General features: G+C 37.1%; 3 protein-coding genes across 10 annotated transcripts; 1 reads left to right on the forward strand and 2 right to left on the reverse strand.

Annotated features, from left to right (window-relative positions):
• Positions 1 to 38: 38 nt before the first annotated feature.
• LOC110856803 (ferritin subunit) lies at positions 39 to 1,906 on the forward strand. 7 transcript variants are annotated; one of them, XM_022105357.2, is made up of 8 exons: positions 39 to 188; positions 293 to 420; positions 507 to 594; positions 655 to 810; positions 881 to 1,005; positions 1,068 to 1,220; positions 1,294 to 1,440; positions 1,649 to 1,906. In XM_022105357.2, the coding sequence occupies exons 4-8, from the start codon at positions 744 to 746 to the stop codon at positions 1,793 to 1,795; spliced, it is 639 nt and encodes a 212-aa protein (XP_021961049.1). In that variant the 5' UTR covers positions 39 to 188; positions 293 to 420; positions 507 to 594; positions 655 to 743; the 3' UTR covers positions 1,796 to 1,906. The 7 variants fall into 7 exon arrangements, with proteins under 7 accessions (XP_021961049.1, XP_035713195.1, XP_021961048.1 ...); XM_035857302.1 differs by having other exon boundaries at positions 513 to 594; XM_022105356.2 differs by lacking the exon at positions 39 to 188 and having other exon boundaries at positions 214 to 420.
• On the reverse strand, positions 1,894 to 7,314 carry LOC110856794 (insulin-degrading enzyme). Its single transcript, XM_022105348.2, has 20 exons — positions 6,895 to 7,314; positions 6,517 to 6,722; positions 6,248 to 6,455; positions 6,012 to 6,181; positions 5,604 to 5,929; positions 5,330 to 5,530; positions 5,100 to 5,237; positions 4,909 to 5,012; positions 4,721 to 4,823; positions 4,540 to 4,653; positions 4,357 to 4,466; positions 4,140 to 4,284; positions 3,827 to 4,058; positions 3,660 to 3,751; positions 3,464 to 3,572; positions 3,344 to 3,400; positions 3,032 to 3,267; positions 2,738 to 2,947; positions 2,531 to 2,659; positions 1,894 to 2,447 (listed from the first exon to the last, which is right to left on the reverse strand). The coding sequence occupies exons 1-20, from the start codon at positions 6,960 to 6,962 to the stop codon at positions 2,331 to 2,333; spliced, it is 3,075 nt and encodes a 1,024-aa protein (XP_021961040.1). The 5' UTR covers positions 6,963 to 7,314; the 3' UTR covers positions 1,894 to 2,330.
• Positions 7,315 to 7,951: 637 nt separating this feature from the next.
• LOC110856799 (nuclear receptor-binding factor 2) lies at positions 7,952 to 10,038 on the reverse strand. Of its 2 annotated transcripts, XM_035857478.1 has the most exons (5): positions 9,792 to 10,038; positions 9,601 to 9,716; positions 9,090 to 9,286; positions 8,668 to 9,022; positions 7,952 to 8,546 (listed from the first exon to the last, which is right to left on the reverse strand). In XM_035857478.1, exons 2-5 carry the CDS (start codon positions 9,601 to 9,603, stop codon positions 8,241 to 8,243), a joined length of 861 nt encoding a protein of 286 aa, XP_035713371.1. In that variant the 5' UTR covers positions 9,604 to 9,716; positions 9,792 to 10,038; the 3' UTR covers positions 7,952 to 8,240. The 2 variants fall into 2 exon arrangements, with proteins under 2 accessions (XP_035713371.1, XP_021961045.1); XM_022105353.2 differs by lacking the exon at positions 9,601 to 9,716.
• Positions 10,039 to 17,464: the final 7,426 nt, after the last annotated feature.

Here is a 17,464-nt window from a genome sequence, read left to right on the forward strand (position 1 = left end):
AACAAATAGCAGCTTTATGCTTCATGGTGTTTATCATCTCTCGTGTCATGTCAAGTCAGCAAATTGATTTCACCACGAAGAACAAACACCACTCGGATCAATCGTGCCTATTGTCATGTAACCTTTTTGGATTGGGATAACATAACAACTTCTCCACAAAAATATCGTCCATATCCATTTTTTAGAGGGTATTAATTTTAGTTGGACTTGTGTACGTATTTGGCGAGGAAGAGGAGAGAAGAGTTGGGTGAATATACATAATTTTTTCAATTGGACACTTTCCTGATTACAGGCTGGATCATTTGTCCGTATAATCAGTCAGATTCAAAGGTCAATTTATGTGCAATCAAGAGTGGTCTTGTGGACGTTTATATATTGTCCTCGCTTTATGAATTGGTGACACGTACGTAGGTAGCTTAGGTAAGTATGAACATAAGTGGTTAGATGTGGAGATCGATTGTGTTCAAGTAGCAGATTCGTTTCGTCGTGACACTTATTCATTACAGTTGCAGTTATCTTGCATAGACGGCAGAACAGGAGAGAACAGATAAGCAGTTACCAGTCACCTGAACAATAAGTGGCAGGAGTTGTTTTGTAAGTCTGCATTGCACATAAACTACATGGACGCGTGATTAATACCGTTTTTAACTGAAGTCATTGCAGTATCGTGACGAGTCATATCAGGATTGAGAAGAACTTTTTTTCATAAGACTTAAGATTATTTAGAAGAGGAAATAACCAAGATGAAATTTTTAGTTGCGTTTGTCGTCCTCATTTCCTGCGTGGAATGGTCGGTTCAGTCCAATTATTGTAAGTTCATAAAAAAATATGAATACATAATTTTGTACGAATTGATCTCAATTTGTGCCAATTTCACTAGGCGAGGTCGGAGTGGGACTCTCCTCGGAAAAATCGACCTGGCAAGACATGGAGGACAATTGTTATAAAAGTGTCGTGGATCAGATTCATCGTGAATTGAATGCTTCGATGACTTATCTTTCGATGGTAATTAAGTAAATAGAGATGTGGAACTTATGGATGAAATAAATTCTAATGTGTGCTTTAAGGGGGCTCATTTCACGACGGACCGTCACTACCGTCCCGGTGTGGCGACGTTCTTCTTGGAGGGTGCTAACGAGGAACGGTCTCATGCCAAGGCCCTCATGGACTACATTCTCATGCGAGGTCTCTCCGTCAAGAGCAGTGCGATCCCTCCACTCGTGAGTGAGCTACATTACTTTAGCTAAAAAATACATTTAAATATGCAAAGTATTGTCATCCTTGTCGAAACAGATTCCCAAATTGAGATGGGACTCCATCGAGCAAGCCCTCTCCGTCGCGATGGACATTGAGAGAAGCGTCCGACAAAACTTTGTTGATATTATTCGCGTCTGCGAAGGAAGTGACAATGTTCGACCAACGGCTAATAATGATTATCATGTAAGTTTAATATTTTACATACGTTCAGTCACCGCGGAAGCTTGATGGGACAGAGGGACAATGTCCCCACGGTTGCTCGATGTCCGTATCATCTGTCCATCTTATATAAACCCGTCCCTCCCCCTTTTCCTACAATGTTAACGTCCCCACATGTCCCCACAGCTTCTTCATACGTTTGACAGACTCTTTAACAATAAATTGTCCCCAGGCTTCCGACCTCTTGACCGGAGTATTCTTGGAGGAGCAGCACCAGAGCATAAGAAAGATTGCGGGCCACCTTGCCACTCTGGTCAAGATGAAGACCACGTACGGAGAATTTGCGGAAATCATGTTCGACAAGACGCTCCTTCAGTAAACTATATTACTCATTTACATATAATAACTTATCAAATTCAGTAATATACCAGTTTGTCATCTATTGAATGAAATTAAAAATATATGTGTAAGACACGATTTCAGAGATTCCATAATTTTGTGTTTTATTTTTCATCCCACAAAGAAATGCAGATATGATTCAGTTTTTATATAGCTTAAGCTGTCGTAATTAACGACAGGCATGTCGTTTAAACAAATTCATTATAAAAAGTTGTTACAGTTTTACTTAACAAGTGAAGTCATGATGTAGTTTTATAAAGTGACCTTTATATAATGACCAGACCAGAGTAACATTAAAGTGTTTTCTTTTTCACATTACATTTCTCTTGACGGATTATTATAATACAAATTCGAATTATTATTGTTTTTCCTATGTTTTTGTTTTACAATATTATCAAATATACTAAAAAAATTCCTATTTGTTTTGACAATCAATGTGCATATTAGCATGTGTAGCATGAAAGAAGGCGAATTATATTGTTCTATTTGTTTTCAGATAAGAAATAATAGTATCATTAAAGTTTGGATTTGCTGCCGTTTCCCACACATGAGCTAGGAATGAACATAAACGGCTTCCCGCAAGGGTACAGACCTCGTTGTCGTTTCCAGTTGGCCACATCCCCGATTTCTTCCTAAATAACCGAGACAAGTAGAAATGAGTTTGTTGATTGGATTTAACAATTAGTGGGTAAATTATGTCGTAAAAGTTACGTACTTTTGCAACGGTAGGAGGTGGGATTTCGCCATCGACCTCATTGGTTTTTCGGCCTGCTCCACCTTCAGCCATAGACACAACGTGGACAGAAAGTCGTCTCTTCTTGTCGGCGTCCAGGGCCATTGTTTCCTGTTTTTATTATATAAGTATTTAAGTAATGGCAGGTTTATTATTAATCGATTAAAGAAATGATTAATGTTATAGTACCTCGAAAAAGTTTTTGATGTCGGATAGCGTGACAGTCTCTAATTCGCTAAGCTCTAGCTGTTGCTTTTCAAAGTTATACTGTTGTGCTGTGATCTCGGACCAAATGAGGTTGGCTCGGTCGATCAACTTTTTAGGTTTTTCTGCTTTACGGACAGATAATGCTGTTCGATGTTGAACGAATTCATCTTGTGTCATTGTTGTCAACATTTCCTGCGAGGAAGGAAATTTAGAAAAAATTCAGTTATAACTTGGACAGGAATTAAAAAGGATGATCCATATTTTTGATCTGCATACGTGGAAATGTTTAAGGAAGTTGTTGATTCGGGACTCCACATATTCTGGATGACGGTCACTCTGAATCAAAATCTGGATTCCTTGCGTTCCATGTGCACGACGGACGCCAGTGAAGACGATGTAGCCCAACTGTTCTTTAGTTCGGAGGTGGTTGAAGCATGGTTCATTCGCGATGTGCTCTAATAGTTCAACGACCACATTTTCATGTGTGCCTTGGAGTCCGGTTTGGAATAGGACTGGTAGAAATAAGAAATAAAAATAAGTTATTACTCAGATTTAAGGTAAGATAAAAAAATTCATGATAATCCAAACCTGCTGCACATGAACTCAAGTGCGTCTTGTGTTCTGATTTGAAAATGTACTCCGAACCTGGAAAGAAATGATGAGTAAGTAATCGGCTAGCTTAAAATTACGCCGAAATAAAGTATTTACCAGGTGGAAGCTCAATCTCTCGAAGTCGAGATGTTTGTGACGCAATAAGTGAATGAGTTCCTTTCTTTTCGAACAAATCTACGCAATAATTCACAGTGTTTAAGGCTTCCTACGAATAGAAAATGTCATCAAATTAATGTAGTACCCACATAAATACAACCGTTCAAAATTGAGTTATTAATAAATGAAAACTTACTTCCGAGGTACAATTTCCATGAATCAGCCACTCAATTTTCACTTTGGAAATAAAATCCTTTGCAAAGCTTTTCAGTTTTTCAGCCGTGACATCTAATGTAAGAACGAAAGTGAGATTGGGATGAAATTTTATGAAATGAAATGACAAATTTTAAGGGGGAAAATTACCTTCCATGGCGCTTAGCAATTCTTGATTGGACCATCGCTTTTCACGCAAAAGATACGTGAAATAGTACGAAGCGTGAGAATAGGGTTGCTCATCTTCCCAGTTTTTAAGGGATCTTATGTAAAAGTCTTTCAATACTTCAAATCGTTTTGGATCAACTTCTAAATCAACAAGTTTCTCAACAACTTTGTTGAGAAGCAGTCCAAGCTTGTGATCATAACCATTAACAACGATCTATAAAAAATATATGCTTTGTAAGTGCACTAGAAATGCTAAAAACCAAATGAAATAACAATTGCATAATTATTTGCATACCTCCAGTCCATACACTGAATCCGCAATAACGTAATGAAGACCAGCAACACTCGCAGCGTAAGAATACTCTGTTAGTAAGTCCTTAATCAAAGTAACCAGCATGTGATTCAGATTTGTAGTCAATGGCTCGATTAAGGGAAGTGGACTAAAAATTCAAGTAACAGACATTTCAAACAATCTCCTACGAAATCTTAAGTTAGCATCGTGAAATATAAACCTGAAGATCTCTGCTCGAACGACCGCTTTTGGCATCATAAACTCGTTATCTTGCAAGAACCACACTCGAGATAGCGGAGTGTCCTGAATTATCTTAGGAATGATCCCCTTCTGTTTTTGTATAAAAAGAGTTTTAAGAATAAGTAGTTCATAAAATTTCTTATTTAATTGCTATTAAACGTACTGTTATCGGTTCGCCGAAATGTTCCTCCCTCTTCTTCAGATCAAATACAGACGGAATAAATTCGTTTTTGGATGGCATCTTCAACCTGTCGTTACGTCCACAGTTTTTCCATTTCTGCAATGAATACGAGTATTGTTAACATGAAGTGTGGTCAAACATAACTAAACAACTGTTAGTTTACCTGGATTTTCTGTGGTTCAATCTTATCGTAGTTGTATTTGACCCCATACCATTCTTCAACTAATTTAGTGTTGGACTCGAATTCTTTCGATACTACTGTTACCCTACATAAATTATGTAAATTGTCATTGCATTGTTATTTTATAACTTCAATCTAATGAATAAAGTCAATTCATTAATCAGACTAACCGAACATTCTCCGGCGTCATCCCGTCCAATATTTCCTTAATCAAACTTGGCTTGTATTCAGTCAATATGTATCCAGCACTTAAAACATCTTCCAAAGGATAGCTCTGCAACAGAATTTATATATAAATTGTACAATTGCACACAATGTATAATTTTTGTTGAGTTTTGTTTAAATGAATTTTGGCTCCTACGTGCATAACACTGCTCAAGTTGGAAACCAGAGATTGTGGACGTTCCTTATCCTTGAATCGAAACAACATTGCATTGACGTTTTTCATTTCCTCCCAAACCCAGGGTTGAGGTCCAAGTTCGTGTAACATTTGCAAATACTGCCGAAAATAATAAATCCGTTTATCAATCCATTCGAATAAAACATATTTCATGAGTTGCTGTATGTTTAGTGTATGAAAATCTGACCCACCTGGAAAATGAATTCTACAATGTTATCAGTATTCTGAAGTCCTTCATCAGTCAAATCTACGGCGACTTTAAAAATTCCAAATCCTCTCGCAGGCACATGAGAACCAGCTTCCAAATGGTTAACCCAATTCTTTTCCTTCAACAAGGACAACAAACTTCCTTGCCCTTCATGTCCGATAAGATGGGACAGGTATCCTTCCGCCTGGTTAAATGAAGAGAAACCATTAAAATATTTACTTCACCACATTCTTTAAAAACACATTGATATCACTCACCGACGCTTTATAATGTGGGGTAGTATCCGGAGTGGGAAACATAACATGAAGATGTCGAATATCCTTAACGGGAACCATTTGCAGAACTGTCTGCAGTTGTTCTGGCCCGTATGGATTCTCCGTCCAGAAGGGAGCTTCAACATCCCTGTTATCCACTTCGAGAAAACGGTCTTCAACTAAACGTTGCAATTCATCCAAAGTTTCAGATCCGAGGACAACCAAACTCATCAGATTTGCAGAGTAGTACGCTTTGTGATAATCCATCAGGGCGGAACGAACATCAACATTTTTCTCCCTTGGTCTTGTCCACAAAGTTTCTCGGTTTCCTTAAAAATATATGAAATTTAATCAACCAGTTTCATAATGTTCATTGCGAGACAAATCGGCTTCCTCAATGTTGTAAAATACCTGTTGCAAAGTAGGAATAGGGATGATTCAGATTCGCCGTCCCCACATCCAACTGATGCGACCTCCAAGGATCACTTGGGATATTTTTCTCATGTTCCGAATGCACAGCATTGACTTCCCGTTCCGTCGCAGATTCCGTGAAGAGGGGAGAAATGAAAAATTGTGAGAATCTAAAAGAAACAAACACCATTTTTCAAAATCTAAACTATCTAATTTTAAATTTTCAAAATCCACACCTATCCAACGCTCCCGGTAGAGAATGTGGTGACACGTCAAAGTAGTAATTAGTATGATCCCTCGCCGTATATGCATTCGAAGCACCTCCATTCTCCGCCAGAAATTTGGCGTAATCATTCTCCTCCGGATATTTTTCCGTCCCGAGGAATAACATATGTTCACAGAAATGAGCAAGGCCAGGCAAATGGGCAGGGTCATTCATACTTCCTGCAAAAACAAAACAATTATTTAATTCCAGTTAGTCACCCTCCTCCATCTGATAACCCACCAGCAGCAACCGACAAGCTGGCGGCCGCCTTGTCCGTGAGCGAGTCACTGATGAGAAGAACCTTAATCTTATTGTTCAAAGTGAGCCCTCGATACTCCCTCTTGTCCAGGGGGGACTTGATGATGGGAGGGGACACCACACTAGGACCCTTGGACAACGACATGCTGACTTTCTGCTTCACACCCACGCTGCTGTACCGTTGTATCCTACGAAGAAAAAGGAAGGAAGGAATGTTATTATTCAAATTAGAGCGTGGTTTAATAATGAAACACGTCACACGTAACATGGCGGAGTGTAAGTTGTTGTTGGTATCAGAGAAACGACAATGCGCACTAACTAACAATATCACATTACTAACAATTAACCTTTGAACCTTACCCGAAAAATACGTCGGAATGTTTCGCACGACTGACTACAAAGAGGCAAAGTCTTTTTATGGGCAACATTCAGAGAGACAGGGACACGAGTGGGGGTGGTCTGGATGGACGTGGGAGGAGGAAGAAGAGGATGTGATGGGAGGAATGGCTTATCTTTATCTTATCGAAAATCCAATGAGTATGGAGTTTTATAGTGAAAAAAATTGGAAATAAAAATCACAATTTCATCATGTTTACGATGATGAAATTTACTCAGGATTTGGAGGAAATATTGAAATGAAAAATATAACACTTTTTGAAATTTTAATTATTCACATTTTCCAATTGTGGATTATTTTTTGTGGCAAAAAACGACGTTTTTTCACTTTTTCGTGGAAACAGTCCACCTGACTGCGGCTGCTGTGTAGATGAGACGACACTTTCTTCAAGAGGGATGCGATACGCCACTAACCACTAACCAAATCTCATTTAGATTGCCATTGACCATTTCTTAGTACAGATTGCAATTAAAATTAGCAAAATGCCAGGTTTTATTGTGATGATTTTAATTGTATGTATGATATTAATTAATTCATATCTAGTACGCAGTAGTTTGTAAGATATGTTTTCATATCAATGTACTTATGACATAATGCATGTCATGCAAATCCGGGATGATCTTTTGGCTAATTTTATTCTCAAATTTGGTAAATTTTTAGGTAAAGTTTGATTTTTGAAGTGTTTATTATGCTCAAGTTTTCAGGACAGTGGTCGAGACTTCGTGAGGAGAATAAATTTAGAGAAGTTTGAAAACCAAAGATATACTTTTTTATTTTTTTTTATTTCCTGTAAAAAGCATAACTATATTTTTATTTTTGCAAATTAATGCACAATTGATATTTCTGGTTTGGTCCATTTTTGTAATGTTTTTGGTGCAGGAATCAAAGAAAAGGAGACAAAGGATGCGTCCAAATTCTGCCTTTTTGTTAAAAAGGGCGAATTTTGATCCTCCGAAGTTAAATGCTAGCGGAAACACGTAAATAAAGGTATTAAGCCAATAGATTCGCTGAAACCGTCAATTTAAATTCAAATAGTAAAATAAGTGTTTATTTGCAACATGCAACAATAATATGAAAGCACACCGTAAGAAACTTTACGATCAAGTTTCCAACAAAAGAAAAACAAGGTTAAATTTATCTGTATAATAGTAATCATATAAATAGTCTAGTTGTAAACATTACATTATTGCGTTTTTTTGTGAAAGTCATACTGGTTAAAATAGAAGCGTAAAGTAGACGCGTTTTAATTTCTAAAAGATAGATACGCACATAAAAAGATAGTTATTCTCGTGTTTGAGCTTCTGCACGGTTAATTCCGTGTAAAGTCCTCCTCATTAAAGTCTGGATCTTCTAAAGGATCTAATTCTGGGATGGGTTCCCGATGCAAAGAAATGTGGAAATCAAGACTCGCATCTCCAGCCTTTGTTAATGTCAATATTTCTTCCTCTTTCTTGATCAAAGCCGTCGTGGTGGTGGTATTCTGTCGCCCTCGCTTATTATTATTTGCACTGCTATTACTCGTCGTATCATTTTCTTCCTCTCCTCCTTCATACTTGACCAGTTTCCTTCTCAATTCTTTGTTCTCCTCCCTGGACTCGTTCAGCTCTGTCAAAAGCTGAGAAGGAAACAAAAGGGGGATGAGTTGATTATGCTCTTTCAATACCGTACTAAATGTAACCTTCGTCCAAAGATATCAAAAATCAAATATATACATAGTAAATTTAATATATACATACTTTGTCCACTAATGCGCGTAGATTGGAATTGACCATTTGTAGCTCTTCAATAACCTCGGCGTCATTTCTGGGTCGGATCGTAAATTCGAGAGCACGAGCGGCCTCTTCGGCACTCTCTGTCCTTTGAAGGTCTCGATAACCCACAACGGTAGGAGTTTTGCTGTTCGATAAGATTTGTAGGAGGGAATCCACTTCGTCAATTTGTCTGAATATATCGCTCGGATGTTGGTTCAAAGGATCCATGGGATTGGTCGGCCTACTATTTTCCGTCAAGGGGCGAAATATTCTTTTCCGTTCAGCATTCTTGTCCGCCATGATTTTCTCACGTTTGCAATTCTTACTCTCGTACAGTTCCCTGGTACATAATTAATTAGTTATTATGTATCTTACTCAACTTTCCAAATTAAATATTTAGCAGTCACCTCAAAACTTGGGCTAGTTGTGCCTGCCTCTCGTGAAATTGGGCTTGTTCTTCCACACTTCTTTTACAGCCGGACTCCTTCTCCAACGTGGCTTCGAGGTCGTGCAATATCTTGGCCGCTTTCAAATGGCACTCGACCGCTTCTCCTAATTGTCCCTTCCGCACAAACTTTACTGCTCGACGTCCCGCTTCGTGAGCCTGAAAAAAGTACAGAAGAAGATAAGGTCACATTATTCCCGATATGTGCCACACCTTCATATCTTTATGTATTATCATTAGCAAATGTGACGTGTTGATTCCGAACACGGCACGCAACTTTAGATTACGTATTCTTCTTCTTCGCTGCGTATTGTAAGTCCTGCCGTGATGATCGGTTATCATGTTTCTCTTTACATAACCAACCACCACAGCTTATATAACGAAACCTGATAAAGGGACGAAAAGTGCGGACAATGGGTCTGTCAATCTCTGGATGAATAGCCCGAGATCGGTGATCAAGTTGGGTAACTTATCATAAAGGAAGTTGTCTTCCCTGCCCGGATCGGATCAAGTTACGCATTTAGAAATGCGTAGTAATGGATCTTAAGTGCGTACCCAATGCCCCCGGATTAAAAATCGACTAATTTTTCTGAAAGTGTCAGTCACACAATGTCACGAGGTGATATGGGTGGGTGGGTGGATGGGTTATCAATTATTACCTTACCTTGTTTAGATGCGTTCTTTCCATGTGGTGAAGAGAACAAGGCGGAATGTCCTCTGTTACACCGGCGGCACGAGGACAACGGGGAGGAAAAAAAAGGTGGGTGTGGTGGGTGGGTGGAAAGCAGACTAGATTTTGATTTGACTAATATTTCTCAAAGAACAAAGGAAATGTGAAGAAAGTGATAGATGAAGAAGAACAAGAAGTCAGCAGTTGTTTTGGGTGACGGAGTTTGTTGTTTTGCTATTTGGCTCTGGCATTTCGTCAAGTGGAGTGGGTTGAGATTTCGAGTTAAAAATGGGAGAAAGTTGGTTAACTTTCTCTCCAACTATTTTTTACCTTAAGTAGGGCAAAATAGTTATTATTTTGAGCTCCGTTCATCCCAGGGTGTGGATTTCTGGGGGTGTTACACCCACAAAAAGAGGAGAGGTCATACGAAATTACAGGTTTTGCGAAGAAATTAACTTTCTAATAACGATGAAATTAACTGAAGAAGTATCTTAACAGTGCTGTTAAAATACTTCATTTTTTACAAAATCGTGCAAAAAAAGTATTTTGACAGCGATAAAAAGTTAATTTCTTCACAAAACCTCTAGTTTTGTATGACCTCCACGCAGATTCTCCTCTTTTTGTGGGTGTAACACCCTCAGAAATCCACACCCTGTGAATAACGGAGATTAAAATACTATACATTTTGATAAAGTAGTTTGCCCATCCATGTCAAAGTAGTTACACTAGCTTAATAATAATATGAAATGAGATATTTTGCATGTACGAGATACATAAGATCCTACCATAAATAGAGTAAAAAACTTTTCCACTAAACCTTCGTGTTCTGATATTCCAATTATTCGATCGTATATACATACTTATCATCATTTTATTACTATACCATCACTTCTTCCCAACCTTGCATAACTTATTATTAGCTTGTAAGTAAAAGTTTCACTGCGTGGATGGTCTAATTTCATGCATCGATTTCATGTCTGATAAAGTTCAAAACAAGTCTCCCTCACAAGTCTTTCATAAAATCAGGTTGAGGAGGAACAAAGGTGTAAAATACGTAAGTTTGGACCTTTCCTGGTAAATTTTGGTCTATTTTGAGGAGAGAAAGTTGGGCAAATCTGGCTCACCATTTCGCACGGATTGGATTTACATATACCGTAATCTTTGTTAGTTTGTGGAGAAAAGCAAACTATTTTGCAAAGTATCGGGTGATCATTTACACCATATTTCCAGGAAATTTATCTCGGTGTTTATCATTAACGGCGGAAGCGGGGGGACAGGGGGACACTGTCCCCAGAAATTCAGCAAATATCGTTAATAAGTCCCTCCTTCACCAATTCCGCAATGTAATGTCCCCCCAACTTCCGCCGCCACTGGTGTATATAAATTGTGACCACCTTTGACACAAATTCCAGTAAACGTAGATTTCCTTAAGTTTAAGTTCCCATGTTTTCCTCGCACAATGAACACAATAATATTTATGTATACAATTGTACCCAAGATTTCCAGGAAATTTACCTTGATGTATATAAATAGTGATCATTTCTCTCGAAATTTGTCTCACATTGTGAAAATAACAAATATTTACGACCCGAGCTAAATCGTACATTGGTAAAAAATTTCGATCGATATGATGTTATCCACGTACACTTATTTTTGGCGAAGAGCTTATATAGCAAAGATTTTCATTCCATGAAAACACGTTTTTCCCTACTGGAACAAAATCCTTGTTTTGACGTCGATCTCGACATGAGGAAATTAGTTTTGAACGAATTTAACTATTTTCATCAACATCAAGAATAACTCGACTTTAGATAATTGGTAATATGTTGGGATACATTAGCGAAAAAATTACATGGGCAAATTAAATGGACACATTTTATTTTATTTTATTTATAATGATGTTATCCCTCGAATGAATAAGCATTGAATTATAAACTATGGAAAGATCCAGACAGTCCTCCTTTCGTAACAACAAGATTAAAATTTGCATAAGTTTTTCTAACTTGGTAAATAGAAATCGGGGATCTGAAACGGAAACTAATTTTGTCCAGTTTAACTTGACGACGTTACTGATTTGAAATGGATAAATTACTCAAAAACAACAAGTCATGGAAGAATCTAATTAAGCCGAATTTTTAGATTGGAACTTATTTTTAGTGAGGTGGATTAATTGTCTCATTGTTGATCACTGATCAGGTAATGTATGTACATAGCACAAGCCAGGTGAGCGTTTAGTTGTTAGAATGTCAACAGTTTAAAGCTTATAAAACGCGTGGAAAAATTCAGCTAATTATACTAATAAACTTGAGATGTACATAATAAAACCATGTAAATTTTCCTATCGTCATCTTACAGTCAGTTGCAGTGAATAGATTTTTCTGTCTTTTGAAACTAATAATTTCCCGTGTAATTTTACAAATTTGCAGTAAATGGGACATTTACAGGTAGTGATTAGTTTCATAAACTTGATTTATGGAAGTTTACCATTCATCATTCTGACCAAATTTTGCTCTTGTGATGCCTGGAAAATTTCGTTCATCCAGTTTTACGACGTTTCATACATTACACATTTCGACTTAACGTTACAGTTGAGTAAGTTGTATCCCAACCCCAACCTGACATGATTTCCTTACTGTAACCCGAATGCAGAAAAAGAGACGACGGAGAGATATGAGACACGTCTCCCAACTTTACGTCTCCCAACTTCACATTTGTCGCTTGTCTCACCAAGTCTGGAAGCTGAAAGAAGCAGCAGTTTTTTTTTCATGGAAAATAAATTGTATCGCAAAAAACAATTGCCCCCTTGAATGCACCAAGCATTCAACTTAATTTATTGATGGTCGATTAACTCAAGAGTGAAAATTATGACCGGACTGGTCGACCACGTATGTATTTAATCCAGAGTGACATATTATTTACCCATTTTTGTCGACATATGACAAAGCAACTTTATCATCATGCGTCACTGAATCACAGGTCATAAACATGTTATTCGTCCAATTGTCAATTGTTGACTGGACGGGATTATTCTTATTATTATGTTCTAGAAATTCCGTCATCCATTCATGAGAGATCTTGCAGGTGTTCGTGTTCGTATCGTGAACGTAGCCAGTGGAAAAAACGCAGTGGAAAATTCTAGTTTTGTGAGAATTACGCATTTTCGTGAAAGTCGAAATTAGTAAAAAACAAAAATCTGCGTGTTTGGAGAAAGCAGAGAAAGTCGTGAGTACGCCGACATATTTAGCGAGTTAGTGTATAAGACTGGATGTAAAATAAAATACTTGTCGTTCGTTCGTGGGTGGGTGGTTGGACAGAGATTGTTATTTGTACATGAGATTAGACGAGACGAGAATGAGACCTTTGTGCTGCTGTGCTGCTTGTTCATCATAAGTATTTAGACACACACAAACAGAGACACACACACACATCGAGAGGATGAGGCTTGAAACGAGCAAATATAGATTTTCACCTGGATACCATCATGAGACGAGAAGAAGGAGATTCAGTGAGTTTCCATGAATCTGCTTTCTCCCGTAATATGTACAAATGGAGAAAGAAAGCAGTCGTGATCTCTATCGTAAGCCTCGATTATGCTACGATCTGACTTGCCTTTTGCTTCACCTTTACTTACGTACGTCTACTTACTTACTTTCTCTGGATCGTTTTACTTTACGGGATAAAAATCCAAATTAAGCGGATCGCTTGGATACCTGGGTTAATTTCGGGGACTGAAATGACTGTATTTTTTGTACGTTTAGTTTTTGTACGTATGTACACTCGTTCATAACAGTTCATTATATTTACTTGATTATATTTAGCCCATTTAAAGTTTGACATGGTTTGTTTCCATTTTCTTCTTCCGTCCTACTGGCGGATAATTAGTGACTGGTAAATAATTAGGTAGTGTTGTGCTGCGTAGTATATTCGTTTATGATGAATAACTTTGATAGATATGTTGGACGATAAGACAGAAACAGAAATACTGCAAACTATACATACAGGTCTAGAAGTATCGATAGTAGTACTAAAAACCTATGAAATAGTACGATACGAATCGTAAACAGTACACAATTAATGAAGTGAAAATGACTTGATAAAAAGGGCCAAAAAACTTAACGAAATCTCACTAAATAGCAAATTAGGGTGTAAATTACGTCCTCAATTAGCATGGAGTAGAGAGAAAAGTTGGAAACTACGTGCGTATACGTAACAACTCAGATTATTTTCACCCATTTTTGCTTTCACCCGAGTCTCTCATACATATTAGTGAAAGAGCGAGATTATTATTCTGCCGACAAAATGCGACGACAAGGGCGACACGTCTGTTCCAGAAAAGCGATAAATAAATTATTATGCAGATTCCTCTATAAATTTCCGACTTTTAAAACCCATTCTTCCATCGAAACGATGAAGACAAGTGGAAAATGAGGTGTTTATGCTAATCGGGCACTTATACTGCCTCCGGATCGGGTTATGTATGTGTTACCCGCTGGGTCGGATTGTGTTAATTTCCTGAATTGGGTACTGATTTTCATAAATACAAATACTCAGAATCTCTGTGAAAAGGGATGATTTTTGAGGAATTTTATACTCCAATAAATTCGTGTTTTGTATGCATCAAAGAAGAATTAGGCTCGCTGGGTTGAATGGAATCTAATTTTCGTTTTCTATTGTCTGCATCTGTCCTATGTCCTACGCGACGCGTTGTACGGATGAAGTTCTAATTAATTACGACCCTCCTTTATACACGTGTGATTCTATTTATGTACAAATTACCTACTACACTCCTCAATATTTCACCTGTCATGTCAAACCGACTGCCGAGTGAGTGACTCTCAGCCAGCAGCCTTTGTTTTTGTTTGTGTGTGTGTGCGAATTTCGTAGAGAATCATTTACTTACAGCAGCCCTCATACTCATTAAAAGTGTAGTTACTACCGAGTAAAGTTGTGTAATGTGTAGGACATGAAAATATGTAGGTGGATTTTTTGGGCATTTTTATTAAACTTAAATTCTCTGGACATGTGACATGTTGACCTTATAAATTTAATTACGGGGCAAATAGCTGGGGTGGGCAAAGTACTTTGTCAAAATAAAGCATTTAGTTATGCATTAAGGGAATTCACGCAGGCCTTGGTAACATTGTAAATTCTGTAAACTTTTACAAAATTTTACTCATATTTCGAAGGAAAATCAGCTCCAAATTTTTGTAAAGTTGCTCATAAATATCAAGGGCGTCTTTTTATTTGGTAAGTTTGGAAAATTATTTTATAAACGGAGTGAATTGCCTCAGTATTTGTGAAGAATTAACTTTTTAGGGTGTACAATAAAATACATTGTTTTCACGATAAAAAAATAAATGTATATATTTTCTTAAAACTGCTGGATTCTCGTCTTTTTGTAGATGTTTTTACACCTGGAAATCCAAACACTTTAAAGAAATTCTCAAATTCAGGAATATTTTGCCCATCCTTGCCAATTAGGCCTTAAATTCCCTCGACATGGACCCAACCACAACTCTACTCAGTCACTACTACGATATCCTTTTACTCATATTTTCAAGTATTTAAACCTCGAATAAGTAAACTCCACCGTTTTTCAAGCCGTTCACAAACACAACCCGGACTCCTCCTGACAACTAACTAAATATGTACGTATGACACAATGGCAAGTGTTGCATACAGGAAGATGAAGATTAAGTGCGAGGTAGTGAAATGCCAAATTTTTTTCTACACCGAGAGAGATGACATTTTCCTTCACATCACAACTTATTACAAGAATAAAACTAAGGATAATTCGAATTGTGATTAGAATGGATGGTCGTGGTGCGCAGTGGCCGCGGACAGAGGGACAATGTTCCACGGTTGTTCGATGTCCCATAATCTCCCCGTTTTATACCCCTCCCTTCCTTTCGTACTATAGATTTTTAAATATTTATCTTAGGTACGATGTTGATTTCATAATTACACCTGATTCTCCAATTAAAATTTTCAACCAGTTTCCAACTTTTGAGTTTTTTACGAAAAACACGAAAAATCCACTTTTTAACGTTAGTATAGGAAAAATTCCAAAATTTTACAAGAAAAATCTAAAAAAAAATCAACTTTTTATCATCGATTTTTCCACAAAATACCAACTTTTTTAGGAAATTTTGATGTCAGCATAATTTATGAAGTACACAAATTTGTGCATTTCATATCGTCACATATTTCACCATATATTTCATTTCATTCCGTTAAAATACTACACAAATGTGTATACTTCATCGTTAAGGGGTTAATGTCCCCACAGCTTCCGCGGCCACTGATGGCAGGAAGAGGGAGTCAGAGAAGAAGAAGAAGTCCGTGTACGTGTGGATATTTGGGCGTGTGGGCGTCCCCGGTGGTGAAACAGTACTCGTCGTCGCATCGTATTTTGACCTTTACGTTACTTACTTTACTTTAGTTTAGTTTAAATCTCTCTCGAAATGGCAATCTTCTCACTCAGCAGAAGACAAGTCGACTCCTCAACAGGTAGGAAGAAGCCCGGCCAATGCAACCATACTTTTTCCGCAATAACATGTCTTAACTTTTTTAGCTCATCTTTTTTGCACGATGAAATTTATTTCTTTCCCTTCGATTCCTCCCACTCGCATTTTGCAAGGAAGGAAAGGAGAGAGAGAGAGAAAGTAATACGCGGTCGGTGCTGAGGCCTCGGGTGAGCAAAACCAAAAATTTTATGATTCCTAAATATTTACCTTGGGGAAGATATTTATTTCATTTAAAGTTCAAGGTTTTGTATAGTCTGTCATTTGATGTAGGTAGGAAGGAAAGGAAAGATATGTAAGGAATTATTTTGTAATTAAGTAATACTAATCGTTTGTTAGGGACAGTAGTAAAATAAAATAAAATGGGATCGAGATTTTGGAAAAATTTTGTGAGTGAGATTTTCTGTTGTCATTTTATGTAAAATGAGAACAAAACGTAACTCTATTTAGGAGAAAACTAATTAATAAGTTGGATTAATAAAAAAAAATTATGTGAGTGAAATTTTGGAAAAATTTTGTACTGAGATTTTCTCCGTAAACAAAAATACGTAACTATCTATTTAAAAGAAAATTATGTAATTAATAAGTTCGATTTTGGGATAGATTTCAGCTTTACGTTAGTCAATTCTTCATAATAGAATAAAATATTTTACAAAAGATAAGCTCAAAATATATACGTTGCACGTGGAAAATGGTAACACTTTTAAAAAAATAAGCTAGGAAAAGAATCACTTTAAGCCTATTTACCATTTTTCTGTGTAACATAATGCACCATAAATGGGAACGGAATAACAAAATAGATATAAAAAAGTAGTAAGAGAATAACTTTAACACCTCGAGTGTTACAAATGTACAGATTTTTTGGAGTGTTTTGCATTCTTTGTTGCCTTATTTGTTTAAATAGTTTTTGGTCGGTGGTGGTGGTGGAGTGGTGATGTCTTTTATTTTGGAAAAGGATAAAGAAATGTGGTGAAATCCAGGAGAATAAATTTTTTATCTGGACGTATTTATTGTTCACCGTTGGATGCAGTTTTGTGCAAAAAAATACAATGCAGATGATGCAGTTTTTCAATTCACACTCTGGACTGGAATTTTCTGTTGACGTTCGATATATCATTTTTTGAGGAGATGATGATAATGATG

The sequence above is a fragment of the Folsomia candida genome, unplaced genomic scaffold (assembly GCF_002217175.1).
Source record: "Folsomia candida strain VU population unplaced genomic scaffold, ASM221717v1 Fcan01_Sc017, whole genome shotgun sequence".
Taxonomy (NCBI): domain Eukaryota; kingdom Metazoa; phylum Arthropoda; class Collembola; order Entomobryomorpha; family Isotomidae; genus Folsomia; species Folsomia candida.